Genomic DNA, 16,072 nt, shown 5'->3' on the forward strand with positions numbered 1-16,072 from the left:
TATCACTTTTGGGTGTTTCCAACTGCTTAGCTATTATTTTAGTAATTTTAACTTTTCCACCCAAACAGAGTTCGACATAAACCTGAGCTACTGCGGAAGTACACCCAGAACGTGGCTGGGAATCTCTGCAATTTTTGCTATGAAATAACATGTAACAAGAAATGCTGAAAAATAACCACAATTCTGAAGAAATAGCAAAAATAGATAATAATACTCAATTTAAGAATTTTTGAGGTATGACATCTCAATGGTAATATTACACATTTATATGTATCACAGTCGCTTGGGTCACTCAACATTCAAAGATCTTATCTAGCCACAAGCTTTTCATCTAACACAAGCCAACATGAGGGAAGTGAAACAATGTGGTTATGTAAGAAAGTCTGTATAGAGGAGTAGGTGGATTAGTTATGTGAATAAATGTATTGGACAAATGCAAGCAGATGTGGGGGCAGTGGTTTCTATAAATGAGAGCCTAGGTTACGGCAGCATCTGTACGCCATACCTTTGAGTCAAAGTGTCTGTGCCAATGACCCCATGCCTCCCGACAACCAGCACCGCACTCTAATACAAATCAGGTGTGCCAGCTGAGTTGAAAGTGGAGCAGGGATTTGGTGAACTTTTCTTCTCCTCCTTGCCATTTTTCAGCCCCCCTTCCCCTATCGCTCAGTATTCCCGCTGTCCTCCTTTGCGTGCAGCAGAACTAAGTGAAGAAAATGCACTAAGGGCTTTTAGCTGCACAAAATCAAAAGGCAGGCAACGAGTTTTTAACGCTCACAGAAGCAATAGGAAGTCACATGAGGAGATGCTCACATGTGATTTCCGCAATGTTTGTTAATGGTAATCCCTAAAACAACTTGGGGCACAGAGAGTCTAAATTCCAGTCATGCTTGGTGATGTTCAGTCTTTTCTAAATTGAGGTGAGGACTGGATGCAGAGATGAATCCATTGGCTAGTAAGCCTTTCTAAATCATTCATAATGGACTGTCATTCTCTTGTGGTTTACAGGCATATGAAGGCAAAAACTCAACTTCCAAGAAACAAACAATTATGGGAGTTATTAAAATCAACTTTACAGTCATCAGCTTTGAAAACGCAAATTGCAATGCAGAAATATGAGTATATCTCATGTCACCAACACAAACACTTGTCAAGCTGTGCGGACACGGATGCTTTTGGCTGTGTGTTTACAACAAAGTCAAGCTAAGTTTCCAAAGAACGATTAGTGCGGTGATCTCAGCCTTATTGCTCAACATCTCCAGAAATCTCAACAGCACTAAACCTACTCCGGATCCACCGCTGGGGACATATGCAAAATATGTGCCAGGCAAAGTGTTGATAAACAGCAGACCACAGCCAAACAGGATCAAACAGGGTCCTCTATAATATCAGATGACATCAGGTCAGGATGTTACTGCCAGGTTTGCTGTTTTGTAGCCAATGAAGAAGCAGAGTCCGTTGCTGACGAGGCCAAAACACACAGGTGGAGCTTATTGTCACTGCACACACTAACCCTGACTAAACATCAGTCCTCAGCCAAGTGGGCAATGGAAACAAGATAATCAGTCCAAGCCTCACACAGAGACACTGCAAGGGCATGCTGAAATGTGTTCCATTAGACGATAGGCTTTCTACTTGACATTACCTAAGACTTTTTTAAGATTCTGCATTTGTAGTGAGTGCTACGGAGGCCTATGCAGGACTGTGGAACTGACGAGGGCTCTGGTGCGTGTCCTTGTCCCTGCCTGTGGAGCTTTCTGACACGGCATGCAGTCATGCAAGCCTAACGGACAGTAGGAGCAGCACAAAAGGCATCAAGCCCCTGACCCAAAGAACAGCAGACACTTGTTATCAAAACACTGATCCCATGGCCCCCACGGCTGCCATTCAGCCCCCGCTGGCCTGCCGGACTCGATTACCCTCCCCACCGGCAGACTGGAGCACATAAAAAGCATTCCCATCAATGAACTTATGAACCTTTTCCCTTTGGACGTGTGACCAGACAGGAACCCTTTGACACTGCACTTCTGTTGAGCAAATTCATAGCCTAAGCACTTTTCTGGTCACCGGGCTTGTTAAGACCATTAATTCTGGGACACAGCACTCATTTATACATGTGCAGGGGCCAGAATGTGAATTTGTTCTGTTGGTAAAACAGTGAATATTTGTTGGGCGTGCAGAGTAAACAGACCAATACCGCAGGTCCCCTCCCTGCCTTCCTAGCGCTCCTGGCTGCCTCTGCCTCACGACAGAGACGTGTTATACTCTCACGCGCATTCAGCATCTGCTCGCCTGCTACCACGTCACTCTCTCTTTTTAATACCCAAGTGAGGAAATGGACAAAGAAGACGTTATATCTAATAACCCTTTAGGAATTAAACGTTTTTGTATGTACACCCCTAAAAATGTCTTGGAAAACCAGTTGGAAGCATTGCTCCAGCCTGATAAACAGCCCGACAGCAGTTATCCAATTAAGAGTTTTCATTTTCCCTTAAAAAATTAGCTCAGAGGAGGAGGAAATGACTGCGTCTACAAAAAAAAACCAACAAAAAAACAAAAAGAAAGCAAAATATTGAACAAAACAATTTGCACATCAACTGTGAAATTGCTATTGTTGGAGCAAGAGCAGTGTGTAGCATGCTCATCAGTGAAATTACCTTTCTGACACTCGTAGACATCACAGCAGTCTCCTGGCTGACCGCTGGCTTGACCAAGTGAAACGGGGTGCTGTCCGCTCGGGCACTGGGGCTTGTGGCAGGCACTGAAGTCGCAAGTGCACTGGGGTGGTACGGAGGGGCAGCATTCAGCAGGAGGCTTGTAGCTCTTGGTGAGGACTGAACCCTCGGGGCAGGAAGGCACCTGCAGATTGGGGCACGTCACCCCAGCACACCTCAGCTCTTCTGTAAAAAACAAAAACACACACACAAACATGGACTCGCATTCATGTTTAGACACTGGTGACTCTATTGCATATGAGTTAACACAGTGAAATGGACACAGGTTTAACATTGTTAGCACCTTCAACCATTTGACTCTGTCAGCACTTTTTTGCTAGGCTAAGGTGGAAGGTTTAGCTGCAATTATGTGTGTTTGCTACCAACATGAGCCACTATGCTACTAGTGTGGCAGACTAATGGCTGAGCTCACATAGCCATCCAACATAAACTGTGCAGTCAGAGCCCCACTTCAGTCCACGACAGCTCTATAGCATCCTGTCAGAGAAGCAAGAGGGCCCCTCTCTACACATGACAAGGCTCTCCCCAGAACATGCCACCTTGGGGTACATTTGACGCCACTTTAGGCAAATCCACAAGGCTCACAGTGTAGGCTTGTAATGTACCCACAGTGTGCACATACAGTAGTTGTTGGCTGTCCTCTGTGATCATGGGGTGCACTGCCCACAGGTTCCCCTTGCTACGTTGCTGCCATCAATTGGTCTTGGTTGTGGACTAAAACGTCCATTAATAACAAGGAGTAGCCAAAGCAGTTACTGTCACATATTTGACTTTTGCTGATTTTCACACTAGATTTTTACCCCATTCCTTACATAACCTACTCAAGTTTGAGCTGGGAATCTTCTTTCCAGGGAAATTTATAACTACTACACCACAAAGCAATGGGTAAAAGGCAAAACTGCTGTGGCCCCCACATGGCTATGCTACGGGCAGCCCACAGTGGGCTACCAACAGAATTTCCTCACCTACAGTGACCTACCTGCAAAACTGCTATGGGCACCACATTGGTTTGTATGCTTCCACAGCATGTCTTTATCCTGTCTGCCTTCTCTCACCCTAACCGGTCGCAGCAGATGACCCCGCCCCTCCCTGTACCTGGTTCTGCTGGAGGTTTCTTCCTCTTAAAAGGGAGTTTTTCCTTCCCACTGTCACCAAAGTGCTGCTCATAGGGGGTCATATGATTGTTGGATCTTTCTCTGTAGGTATATAGTAGGGTCTACCTTACAATATAAAGCACCTTGAGGGGACTGTTTTTGTGATTTGGCGCTGTGTAAATAAAATTGAATTGAAATTGAATTGTACAGGCAGCTGACAGTGGGCTACTCACATGTACTAGTCTACATGAGCCCACCCACTTGGGGCCATATGGACCATGTGTGGGTTTGCCCTGTTCACACAGTCCCACAACTACCTACGGAGGGCCCACATGGATATGTTTAGTGGGTCTGCACATCCTGCCTATGGGCTTCAGATTCCACCTTGCCTGGTTTAAATGGCTTACAATCCAACCAGAACCTTGCATTCTAAAACCAGTTATTAATAGCATCCAATCTTTACCAGAGATTTTTCCCCAGTTTTGAATCTCTCCTTCATTTAGCTACCAGGATGCAGTTTTTAACTCATCAGCCAGAGTCAGTGTAATAGATTTGATACCCCTTGTTAGAGGGGAAAGAGGTGCAGGGTTACTGGTAAACTGGGGGAGGAGTGTATTCTGGAACCTGTTCAGGAAAAGAAAAGTGCCCCTCTTAACAGATACTGCATTTTAGGAGAACAGTATCTACCTTTCAAGACGTGGATGACTGAGGCCAAATGGATATGTTTATTTTGGTCCTCAGTGTCCCTGTAATGTTTACACATAGGATGGAAGAGATATTTTGTGAAAAGCAGACTCATGTTGGGTCCCAAAAGTTATTTTCCCAGATCTCCTGGGGAAAAGTGTGTAAACGCAGTATTAACAAGTGCAGGAGAAAACGTGTAAATAAATAAGTGCCTTATAAGAACGTTAAAGTGAAGGACTATGATTTATTTATGAGAAATGCTTTGCAATCTTTGCATACATCTGGTTTTTGAGGAGAGGGAATGATACTGGCTGAGGTTGCATAACAATGCTTGAGGTTTGGTAATGTTTCCAGAGAGACAGTTCTGTTGATGGTCTTCCCAGACGGGTGCTGACTCCAAAGCGCAACACGAGTCTCTGAGAGGATGTGCTTCATCACTGACATTTGAAAACTCCCTCTGAGTTTTGCCACCAGATGGGGAAACTGATTGGTTACTTTCCAGTCTGCTCATGCTCTGATAGTGGTTTGACTTTGCCGGTCCTCAAATCAAGAAAACAAGCATGCATGATGCTCTGACGGCAGTAACTGTTTGATGTCTGCCTGACCAAGAATAAACATGGAGGAGAGGCCCTCTAAGACTGTGAGAGCTCTATTTTGGTGTGTGGGGGTAACATAACTGGCACATGAAATTGAGGATAAGGGGAACATTGAATTTTTCTGGCTCCGGATAAATAGAGCAGGAGTGTTAGGTATCTGTACTGTAGTGTTTACTCAAGCAACCTGGGAACAGTGAGGAGTGCCACAAAGCTCTCATTGATAAACTTTGTAGCTGAATAGTGTCATAGAAAATGAGGGAAAACCCCTGAATTAAGGGAGGCTACAACCCATTTAACAGTTTTTGGCTTAATTCCTATACTGGAGTTAAATAAACTTCAGTTGGAAGTGCTGATTGGCAAATGTTTTACTTACAATAAAGTCTAACGCAGGCTGCTCAGTTAAAGACCAGTTTTGCATATGAAAGCCTCAAGCTTTTTAAAGCTGTAAAAAAATGCACTGGGACAATTTTGCACATAGTTCTGCACTGAAAAACACTTTCTATGCATTGTATGTGCCCCAGAGAAGGGTGATTACTCTTTCGGTTGTGATAATGGCTGGGGTTAGAGTGCGCTGGGAAAAGCAGCTGGCAGACATACCATTGTAATTTAAATGAATGGAATTGTATCCATCAGTGGAAATGGTCCAACTCTTGCAGGTCCAATTAATACAATTTTTAGCTGGCACAATTATAAACACAATAGACAGACAGGGCGGATGGAAAAAGTCAGCAGTAAATGGATTTTATCCAGCGTTGTTTGTGTTCTATCTCTTTGCATAAATGGCTGTAATTAGCGAGTCAGCGACCGCAAAACCAGTATTTGTATCATAATGGTGGCCATACTCCAGCTTGCACATACACAAAAGCACTGATTTGGTAGGCTTGATAAATTCTCTCTGCAGATTAGGTAACATATGCTCTTTTACAACTGTAAGATAACAAAGATTGGACAATGTCTGACCCATATGAACAGCCTGCAACAATATGCGATTTTTCTCACTCTCTCATGCACACACACACCTTCATGCAGGCTCACACCACACCTGATGTTGATCTAGAAAAGAAAATGCGGAAATTACCTCATTACTACTGAAGGGTGCCTTTTGTAAACAATGCATTCTGGCATTCTGGTGCAGCTCATTGAAGAAAGAAAAATCTTTCATTCTAAATGTTGTTTTTTTTCTCTTCCTTTCAAGTGTGGGGTACAAGGAGCGCAGTCTTTACCCAAACCCGAGTGGCTCGAGCAGGCAGAGGAGGCTGTGTTGACAGCCTGAGTTTACTCATGGAAAAAAGCACACAATGTGAGTTCTGTTCGCTGACTGACTTTGGAAACAAGTCAGCTGAGAACAAAGCTGTCTCAGTCCAGCTGCCCTCCGTGGGTTTCTGGTCTGTCCTCATGTTTTATAAAGTTGCTCCGCAAAGGGACACATCAGGGCCGTCTCTCACGTAAAGTTGTGGGGGCCTGGCCCGGTGCCCACCAGCAGTTACTGAGAAAGTCGGCATTGTTCGCTGTGTGTGTCAGTGCATGTGTAAGGATCGAGGAGCAGCTCTAGGAGGATGTCCAAGCTAAAAGACATAGACGGGGTCAGGAAATTGACACCATGATCAGAGGCTTGAGGTGGCTGGGTATAGGCACGCAGCCGCCATGTGCTGCCTGCTTGCTTTGTTCTCTCAATCATTGGCTAAATATTTGCAGATGAAAAACCTCAAATGAGTGTGCTTGGGTGAGGTAAAGAGAATGTCCACCTGTATCCAACGTTTGCACATCCGTATTTTCATATACTGCATGTTTGTACGTACAAAGCCTATGCTGGGTACTGAACATAAAGCAGTGGAAAGCATCATGTTATCAGGTTATGTGTTCTAGCCGTCAGTCTTAGTCTTGTTGAAAAGAAGTCTGTGGGAGATCTGGGTTGTACACATTTGTTAAATAAACTGTGCCAGAGACATGAGGGTTACTTATGGACTATTGCCATAGAGATCTTCTCTTTCAGGGGAAAAAAGCAAAATAGTGTTGATGAAAGAAACGGGCCTGGGAACATCAGGATTTGACTGAGGCTTGGGTCGGGGCGTGTTTGATTTGTTAATAGTTATGGTTGAGTCAATAAGCTGAGGTTTTAGGCCTTGATTTAATTAATGGGTTGAGGTTTAGACCTGGACATGCAGAAAGGCCCTTTGTGTGCGTGTGTGTGTGCGTGCATGTATTTTGGCTTTGGCTTTCATGCTGGCTTAATGTGCCTGGTTTGGTTAGTGGCTGACCAAGAATAGTGAGTGGGTTGACAGCAATCCCAACATGCCTTTAAGGGAAGTTCTTTGTCTCTCCAGCTACACAGGAGTTTTATTTCCTCTCTGAAATCAGTCTCCGCACACAGAAATAAGCACTCGCTGGGAAACTAGCAGCTTGCAGGGTACAACCGGGCCACAGCTTCCGCAGACGGTGCACAAACACTCAGCACTGAGACGTCTCGTGGCCCCTGCCAGCCGATGGCGGTCTGGCTCAGCCAGTAATAGCCCTGCCACAAAGAAGCTGCAGCCAAGCAGAACCACCATTCTTTCTACAAGTGTAGAGAGAGGCAGGATGGAGGTGGCACAGGTGGACAAGCAGATTTGCGAGAGTGAGGCCAGTTTGTGCCATGGCATTAGATTGGATGCTGCCAATTTGGTTAACCGCTTGTGAACTACTACACACATTCTCGTTTTTCCTCACAATCCCACAAACGCTCGTGTGAGAAAACTAATGCCCAGTGTAGCTGGATCGGACATCATTTAGCAGCCAGCTCCCTACTACAAAGTCCATGTGTGATTCACAAGTGGTCATCCTATGTCACGCCATCTCTGCACCATTCCCAGGCAGTATTCTCAACTTAGCCAAACTATTTTCAGTAGAAAGAATGCAGCTGATATAAACTATCTCCAGTGAGCGCTGCTTGTCAGAAAGGACAAGGTCGCTGTCCCTGCACAGTTCTCCAAAAAAAACAGCTCTAGATGGCTTGACTGCTACAGCACAGACTGGTTTTGGCTTTTGACTTACAGAATGCAGAGATTGCTGGTGCTGGTTTCTATCAGTAAACAAGTGCAGAGGAATCTTGCTTCTTCTTCTAAAAAAACCACTCAGGAACCTTATCGTGAAAGAACTATGTAAACCATCCTAAAGTTTAAATTTGCTAAACATCACATGACCAAGATCCTTGGGGCAGGGACACAAATATCTCAGAAAAGCGGTTGCACTAAGTTGTGACTTCCTATTCTGCGTCTGCATTTCCTCTCCCCTCTCTATCACACGTCGCATCGTCTTTCCTCCCACGTGGGGAAATAAGTCTGACACACCGCGTTGCTTCTAATTGATCATATTCAGCCAAATGACATCAGTGTTTTGTAGTCCAGCAGGAGAGCAAATCTACAAGAGGTGCGATTAGGAAATGGAACATCAACAGCCGTGAAACAAGAAAGATGTTGAATTTCAACAGATCATGATGAGTCACAGACAAGACCACAGTATGAGTCAGAGAGCAGAAAGCAAAAGAAGGACGGGACAAACTATTACCATGTGTGAGTGTACAGGTCCTGAGACGAGAACATAAAGTCTGAGGAAAGGCAAAGAGTGTTTCTTTAAGTGTTGAGACATGAGGTCTGCTTTAAAGATGGAATGTGTGAGAATATTCTTTTAAAAACAGTTAACATTAAAAAAACCCTGACATTTATGTATTTATTTAACCTCACACAATAACACTTTGCAGCTCAGGATAGGACAGAGAGTTACTCTAGCATCAAGTCTGTCCTCCGTTCAATGTGACTAGAAGCGAAGGCAGAGCTGCCCAGAGATCTTATTATTCTTCCGTACGATCTGTGATTCTTTCTTGTCATTTGTGTTGAAGGATTAAAAACAAGAAGTGAAACTCTGGGCATTTGACCACTGAAGAGCAAGATTAACATGCAAGTCAAGCAGCTGCGGTTTGTTTTCAACCAAACACCGCTTTGCACATTTGCTTTGACGTCCTCTCCTCTGCCTCCTGGCATCAAGTCGCACCCAGAACTGGAGGTCCGGGGATCGAGATCATGCAGTTTCTCCAGCAGATCATCCCGAAGGCAGACATGAGCACCTGTCGCTCCACATGTGGCGGAAATGAAAGAAAGTCGGACGCAGAAACAAAAGTGCAACTACTTTGGGATTCGGAATGGCCATTGCATTGTTACTGCATAGCAACAGTGACCCCTAGAGGTGGATATTCTATGTTTAGCACCATCATAAGTATTATTGTTGGCGCTGTGGCGACTGGAGCGATCAGTGGTGCTCTTGTACCCTGAGATTAAGTTTACAGAATACAGTTTTTGTCACACTCCAGAGGGGCATGCTTACACAGATCTTAATAGCTGCTTGTGTCTAAAGCAACGAGGGGTTGATAGACACAGTCTCCATGGAGCCCAACGGGACAAAGCAAACAGGATCTTAACCACAGAGTCCCGGTCTGGTCGTAGAGGAAGCTCCTGCTGATGACAGACAAAGGAAAATCTCTGCCGCGACATCTAGACAAACAAGATAATTATCACACACAGACACATGCGCAAACACAGATGCAAGCACGCAGGCTTACTTGCTCCCATTCGAAGGCTCACTGTGCGCTTGAAGGACACGTCGACGTGTGTGCATCGCTCTACATGCACATGTATTCTTTAAGTCATAGTAGAAGCACGTATTCTGCTCGCTTACTTAATGAGGGGCCATTAGACGGGTGTGTGTGTGTTGCGGTGCTGAAGTCATAAGCTGCTGAAAAATGTTGTTTACAGTTTTCACTAGTGCGAGTTTAAACCGTCATCCGCTGGGCTCATACTTTGATGAGCGAGTTGCAAACATAGGAGCGCAGCAGCCAGTCTTTCATTGAAACACTAGACTTGATGATACGTCTAAACAATCTGATATTTGGTGAACACACTTCCTGTGGAATCTGCTGCATAAATAGCTCAAGACAAACATCCACGCAGCTGTACTGTAGATGCTCGGCAGTAACCTTAATGTTATCCGGAGACTAAATAAACTTAAATATGTCTGCATGGCGTGTTGCCAACCACGGTGCTGTCTATCCTAAGAGCCATTCCTCACCAAAAATATCAGCAAGCTGCAAAGAGATTGAGTGAGAACCAGAGCAGACCAACACAAAAAAAAGCACAGTCACTCGTAACACAGTCACAGGCCATAACTGTTAGAGCAAGTTGTCTACTTATTGCAGTGGTGGGGAACTCCAGGCCTTAAGGGCCGGTGTCCTGCAGGTTTTAGGTATCACCCTGGGTCAAATGACTAGTTCATTACCAGGCCTCTGGAGAACTTACAGACATGTTGAGGAGGTAATTTAGCCGTTTAAATCGGCTGTGTTGGATCAAGAAAACATCTAAAACCTGCAGGACTCCGGCCTTTGAGGCCTGGAGGTCCCCCACCCCTGACTTACTGGGAGGTTGGTGATTCAACCCTGAAATATTCTTGGGCAATATACTGACCCTTAAGTTGCCCCCTGATCAATCCATGTGAATTTGATTGTGTACATGTTCAGTTAAAAGTGCTTCAGCATAGAAAATAAAGCACTTGTATGAATGGGCGAGTAAGGATTGCAGTAACAAAGTGCTTTGAGTAGAAAAGTACCAGTCCATTAACCATCAAGACTATTTTTCTTCAGGTGTCATTCATGTTTTCTTGCTTTCTGTCTTTGAAAAGCAGATTATGGAGGACACGTTCTACCCAACACAAACAGTTCCCCGAGTGCCGATCTCATCCTGTTTTGCAAATGTCACTCAGGAGGCAGCCGACACTTAGCACCTGCCTATCTGCCGCACACCTTACAATCCAAACGAGAAAACTGCATTCACTCTGCCAAGAACGTTTTCCACTTAGTAAAGTGTCAATCACAGAGAGAGGCACGTTTTTGTATATTCTTAGGATCCCCTTTCTTCACCTCAGAGCACTGGGGAACCAATCATACTCAGTTCACTTACACTTTATGCACTCTGCCTTGCACCTGAGGATCTCCTGCACACCACATTTCTATTAACAGTCCCTTTATTTCCTTCTGTCAGATTTGCACCTTCTTTGTTTCACTCTCCACATCATTTTCCACGGCATCTGAGGCTAATCTGATACATTCCCTCATCCCTCCTCCACTTTTCCTGCTCTCATAATCAGTGGAGTTTTGCTGTGCCTATTGAAACTGCACAAGAAGACTGTGAAATGAAAGCTGACACCAAATATGTAACTAATATGCAAATACTCTAACAGAAAGTGCATTTAATCTTTGGAAGACAGAATTTTGAATGTTTACAGTTCATTATTTTAGCCATAATAATGAGCCGGAACATGAAGAATGATGTGGTTGTGTTTCACCCAGAATAAGCCTATAGTTTATAAACATGTTCATTAAAAATAGATAATTATTAAATACTGCAATCCAAATGTAACTCGACTGTTTTAGACGCTATTTAAAAAACCCCAAGTAACCCGAGCTGAGCAGAGCTACTGTGTGATTGTGGGTTCTGTTTGCAGGTCATCTGAAGGTTACCTGCAGCTTCCTGGCACTGGCTGCGGTTGACGTAGGCGAAGTGGTGGTGGCAGCTCTGAGACTCACACACGCAGCCCTCGGCGGTCAGGTTACAGCCAGAGAACATACAGGCTGGGTTGGATGGTCCCACATACTTCTCTCTGTGCTTTTCCCGGTGCTCGTGCCTCCGACCATCTGAAATCCGGCCGTGAACACGCATAAACCGCATTCATCAATGAGTCACAGACAATGGCACCACTCAAGGGTGAGTGGGGAACCGCAACACAAAGCCTTAGCATGTGTGTCATCACTATGACATCCAAGTAGCATTAGCCACCTCAGAGCCACATCTGTTATGGATTAACTCCTCTCAATAGATAGCATTATCCCCTCTGAAGGGTTTCTGTGCTCGTGCGTGTGCAACACACATCTGCCTTTTAACATGGAAAGGGATGAAGAGAGAGGGCTTACCTGACTTACTGGCCTTCATGCAGGTTTCTTGGTCTGGGTAGGTAAAAGAGCCCAAGCAGGAGTGACGGGCATCACAGACACACTGACCTCCTGCTCTGTCGCAGCCTGTCATCAGTGGGCAGTGCTCATCCTCAAGACCTGCATCTGGATAGTCAGGCAGTACTGTGGGAAATAACAGTGACAGTAAAAAAATATAAGTAAGACAAAGGGAAAAAACTTGAATTAGCTGTTTTCACACAACTCATGTCATTACAGCAGATGTCTGCCTCGGCTGCTTTCTTACTCCTGGAAATACCTTGCATGGTTTAGGAAGCTGCTTAACCAGAGTGTACAAGTGTGACTACCCACTATGCATGAATCTGCTAGACCATTACCTCGGCTATTTTCACATTGGCTCAAATCAACACAACGGCCCCTCACACAGAATTAATACAGGTCTCATATCCGATCTTAAATTTGTATTCTCCCAAGATGAAGTCTGTAGTTCATGTGGTAATCAGCTTATGACTCCATTTAGTCCCATATAAAATGGATAAATAAATACTGGACAGATTTATAGGTGAAACTTTATCAGGCCAAAATGTGCCAGAAACCAAGCCATATTTCCCAGAACTGCTTAAGGGTTAGCCAGCTTGCAGCATCTGTTGCGACACATTATGTGGGCACCACAGATACTGAACTGACCAGTGTGTTTGCTGGGCTGCCATCCCTCCTCCCTCCTCATTGTGCCACGCTGCTTCAGCTACTGAGCCCATTTGTTTGCTTTTGTTCCACAGCATGGGGCCCTCCCAGGGTTTCCATCTCTGCTGGCTGCTGCAACGCCTTTCTGAACTAAGGCCACCATACCCACGCATTGTTACTTCTACTAGGGAGCTTTACCCCCCACTCCTGACATGGCACCTCGAGACTTGGCCTCAATTTGGATCAAACATTACAAAAGCGACTTATAACTGAGAGTGAGTGCCAATCTACACATTACACATAGCGTTCCTTTCAGAAAACCCACATCTACATCTCAAAATACCTTCCCCTCATAGTAGTTTAAAAGCAGTAGGAATTGGTTGCTCAGAAAACAGGAAGAGATAAACTCCAACACAGAGCGGCCCCTTCCCAAGATTCCGCTGAAAGACCTCAAATTAGCAGTGTGGATGTGTGACTGGAGCTTATCAAAATACTCTGGCTTTCTTCTCCAAACAGCTACATACCAGAACAATGCGCCAGAGGAAAAGGTGTTAAAGGTTCAACTATCCAACATAAACATAAGCACTTCATAGTTTACCTGACTACTGCAGTGATCCTACCTGAAATCAAGCCTGTAAATGAGAGTCGTGGTAACGCTCAGTTGGGGGTAGGAGAAACAATAACAGGATGACTCAAAGTGACTAGAAAGAAACCGAACTCCGCGACTGTGCTTTTAGATGCCGCAGATGATAATAGCACACATATGCTGATCCATATTAATGTGAAACAGATATTCCACAATGGGAAAAAGAAAAATCTCTTACTGTGATAAAACAATTTACTGCTGAAGTGAATCAATGTGGCTGCAGAAGAAAGCGTCCTAGTAAATGCTTTCCCCGTGTTAGAGCGGGCTATGCCGATGACTGCTTGGCAATGGCTGATGCTCTCGAGCGCTAGGGTAAACCTCGGCCAGTGGAAGCAGTGAAGGCACCTTCAACCTGAGCCAGCCAGCACTGTTAATAGCTCTCTCACATGCCCACTGAACTGGCAGAGCACAAATGGCCTTTTCAATACAGCAAACGTTCTCTGACTTCCTTTCACCCTAAAACGATCCTAAGTCGAAGAATTTTTTCCATCCTGAGGCTTTCCTGTACCTGCAAGTGTATTTTCATTTAAGATGGTAGCTCCTGTCTGCATGCAATGGTAGATCTGAAATGTGGAAAAGGAGCTACTCAAAACAATTAATGCAAGGCTGCCTCAGTTTCCTTTAGCCTAACACTAATGTGTTCTGGTCATCTGTTATCTGGCCTGGCGTGACTCTAAACTTCATCCCAGGGGGATTCCTGACTTGGTCACTGAGACTGCTTGGCTTGGCGTCCAGAGCCAGGATAGAAAAGCTGACATCTAGAGGCCCTGTGGCTGATAGCGAGCTATAAAGGAAGTCTTTGAAACGTTAGATAATACCAGAGAAAGGGAGAAGTAGAAGGTATGTGAAGCGGTGCAGTGGACATAGCGTCCTTGTAAGACCGGCATTCCGTTACATGGTATGTTAAGTGTCTCTGAAGGATGAGCAAGCTTGGTGTGGATCAACAGACACGGGAATAAAATGAGAACATTGACAGAATTCATTTAGGTAGAAATGGCTGATTTCACCTGGCTGACCACCGAAGCAGATAGGACAAGGCGAATGGCCAAGAGGATTGTTGTTTTGTTTTGTCAGAAATGGAACCTGTATATCCACAAAGCATTCAACATTTTATGTGCTAACTGCCAGGTTCAATGCTTAAATACCAAAATCTGTCATGAGAATAATTTATTGTAATAACTAATATTGTTTTTGGCAAGCTTCACACTTTTCTGGGTTCATGCAATTACTTTTGGTTATTGTACCTTAAAAAACTGTTAAATTTGTTGGCAACAAAGAATGATATGAAACACATCCCCTGCTTTGAAGAAAATTAAATTTGTAATACCAGCAAGTTCCACTTCTTTTTGGATCTCAGTGTCTCTGTAACAATACCACTTCTGGAAAGCAGTAGTACAGCGCCTGTGTCAGCTTTCGTTTAGGAACCGGACACCAAATATAACACATTAACAACTGATTGATAACCATGGTAACCATCTGTCACAACATGCAACATGTCACCTGTGTTATAATGCTGCTGAGTCTCCACACCAACAGATTTTGACCACCCAGAAAATCCAGACTGTCAGTAGACATGCAGGGGATCAGAAAAGCGGAAACATTTTACCCCCAACTCCTGATTGCAGGTCTAATCACTTTAAGAGTGCTGCAGGTTGAAGGAAATCTGGGATCAGCCTCCAGCAGCCTGCCTACTGTGGCCCCTGAAAACACACTGGGAGGTGTTGCTTTAGCCCAGCCAAGATCCTTTGGGATATTTAGGCTGTGTACATGTGTCTGTATTTGGGGTCAGCAGCATGCTCTGAGGTCCCTGGAGCTGAGGCATGGCTCAAATGAAGGAGCCACTAGGTCTCCAGCTCATTCCAAAGCTTAAGAGGAAATGCCCTCCAGACACCAGTCTAACCTGTACATGAGGCCCAATGGTAAGGCGGGAGACCCCTCTAAAACTCTTGTGGAGCTCTGACTTGGACCACCCCACAGAGGGATGATGGAAGAGCAGGGTCAGGACATCCAGACCCCCACTGAGAGCTGCTTGCTCTCTCCTACAATCCTTTCAGTCCTTTTCAATCATCCTAGACACAGTGCAGGTAAAAGGGGGTCCCATCCACTGGTTATTTGTTTCTCAGGATAAAGCCACTGCTACCAACTCAGTTCTTACTGGGGAACTTGATACCCTATACATTTGTTTGAAGTTCAGACTGTTGCTCAAACTGTGCGCAAAACGAGCACATGCACTGTTACCCAGGTCCAGCTCTGCCTGGAAAGAATAGTACAGTGCTGCACTGTGAAATTCACAGAATTGCAAATGAAAATCTTCTGGGGACTTTTGCAATCACGCTGTCAATCTATTAAACCTCTGAGGAACACAATGAAGCCAGTGGTGTAAACAGAAGAGACAGGAAAATGGCAGCTTATTTATTGCATTCAAATGTACTCCAGGTTTTAAAACACAATCATCGTTTTTTTTGTCAAGACATTAGTAAACCTCAATTTTGCCCTCACACACATGGACATAGTCACACCTCTCATTGTATATTAAATCACTTCTAAATGCATCTTTCATCAATCTAAAGCGAGCAGGACCTTCTTCTATTGTAGTGCCAAATCACTGTTGGTTCTTAGTGGAGAGTGAAATGAAGCTCTGGGGG

General features: G+C 44.6%; 1 protein-coding gene across 1 annotated transcript in view; it reads right to left on the reverse strand.

Moving 5' to 3' along the window:
- Nucleotides 1–16,072, reverse strand: part of crim1 (cysteine rich transmembrane BMP regulator 1 (chordin-like)) — a 36,664-nt gene that overhangs the window by 19,163 nt on the left and 1,429 nt on the right. Inside the window, exons 2-4 of the mRNA XM_005916912.3 lie at nucleotides 12,101–12,262; nucleotides 11,651–11,824; nucleotides 2,658–2,900 (exon numbers count right to left, since the gene is read on the reverse strand). Coding sequence (XP_005916974.1) covers nucleotides 2,658–2,900; nucleotides 11,651–11,824; nucleotides 12,101–12,262 — 579 coding nt within the window. The remainder of the gene's footprint in view (nucleotides 1–2,657; nucleotides 2,901–11,650; nucleotides 11,825–12,100; nucleotides 12,263–16,072) is intronic.

This window comes from Haplochromis burtoni, unplaced genomic scaffold (genome assembly GCF_018398535.1).
Source record: "Haplochromis burtoni strain Fernald_Lab_line unplaced genomic scaffold, NCSU_Asbu1 Contig_16, whole genome shotgun sequence".
Taxonomy (NCBI): Eukaryota; Metazoa; Chordata; class Actinopteri; order Cichliformes; family Cichlidae; genus Haplochromis; species Haplochromis burtoni.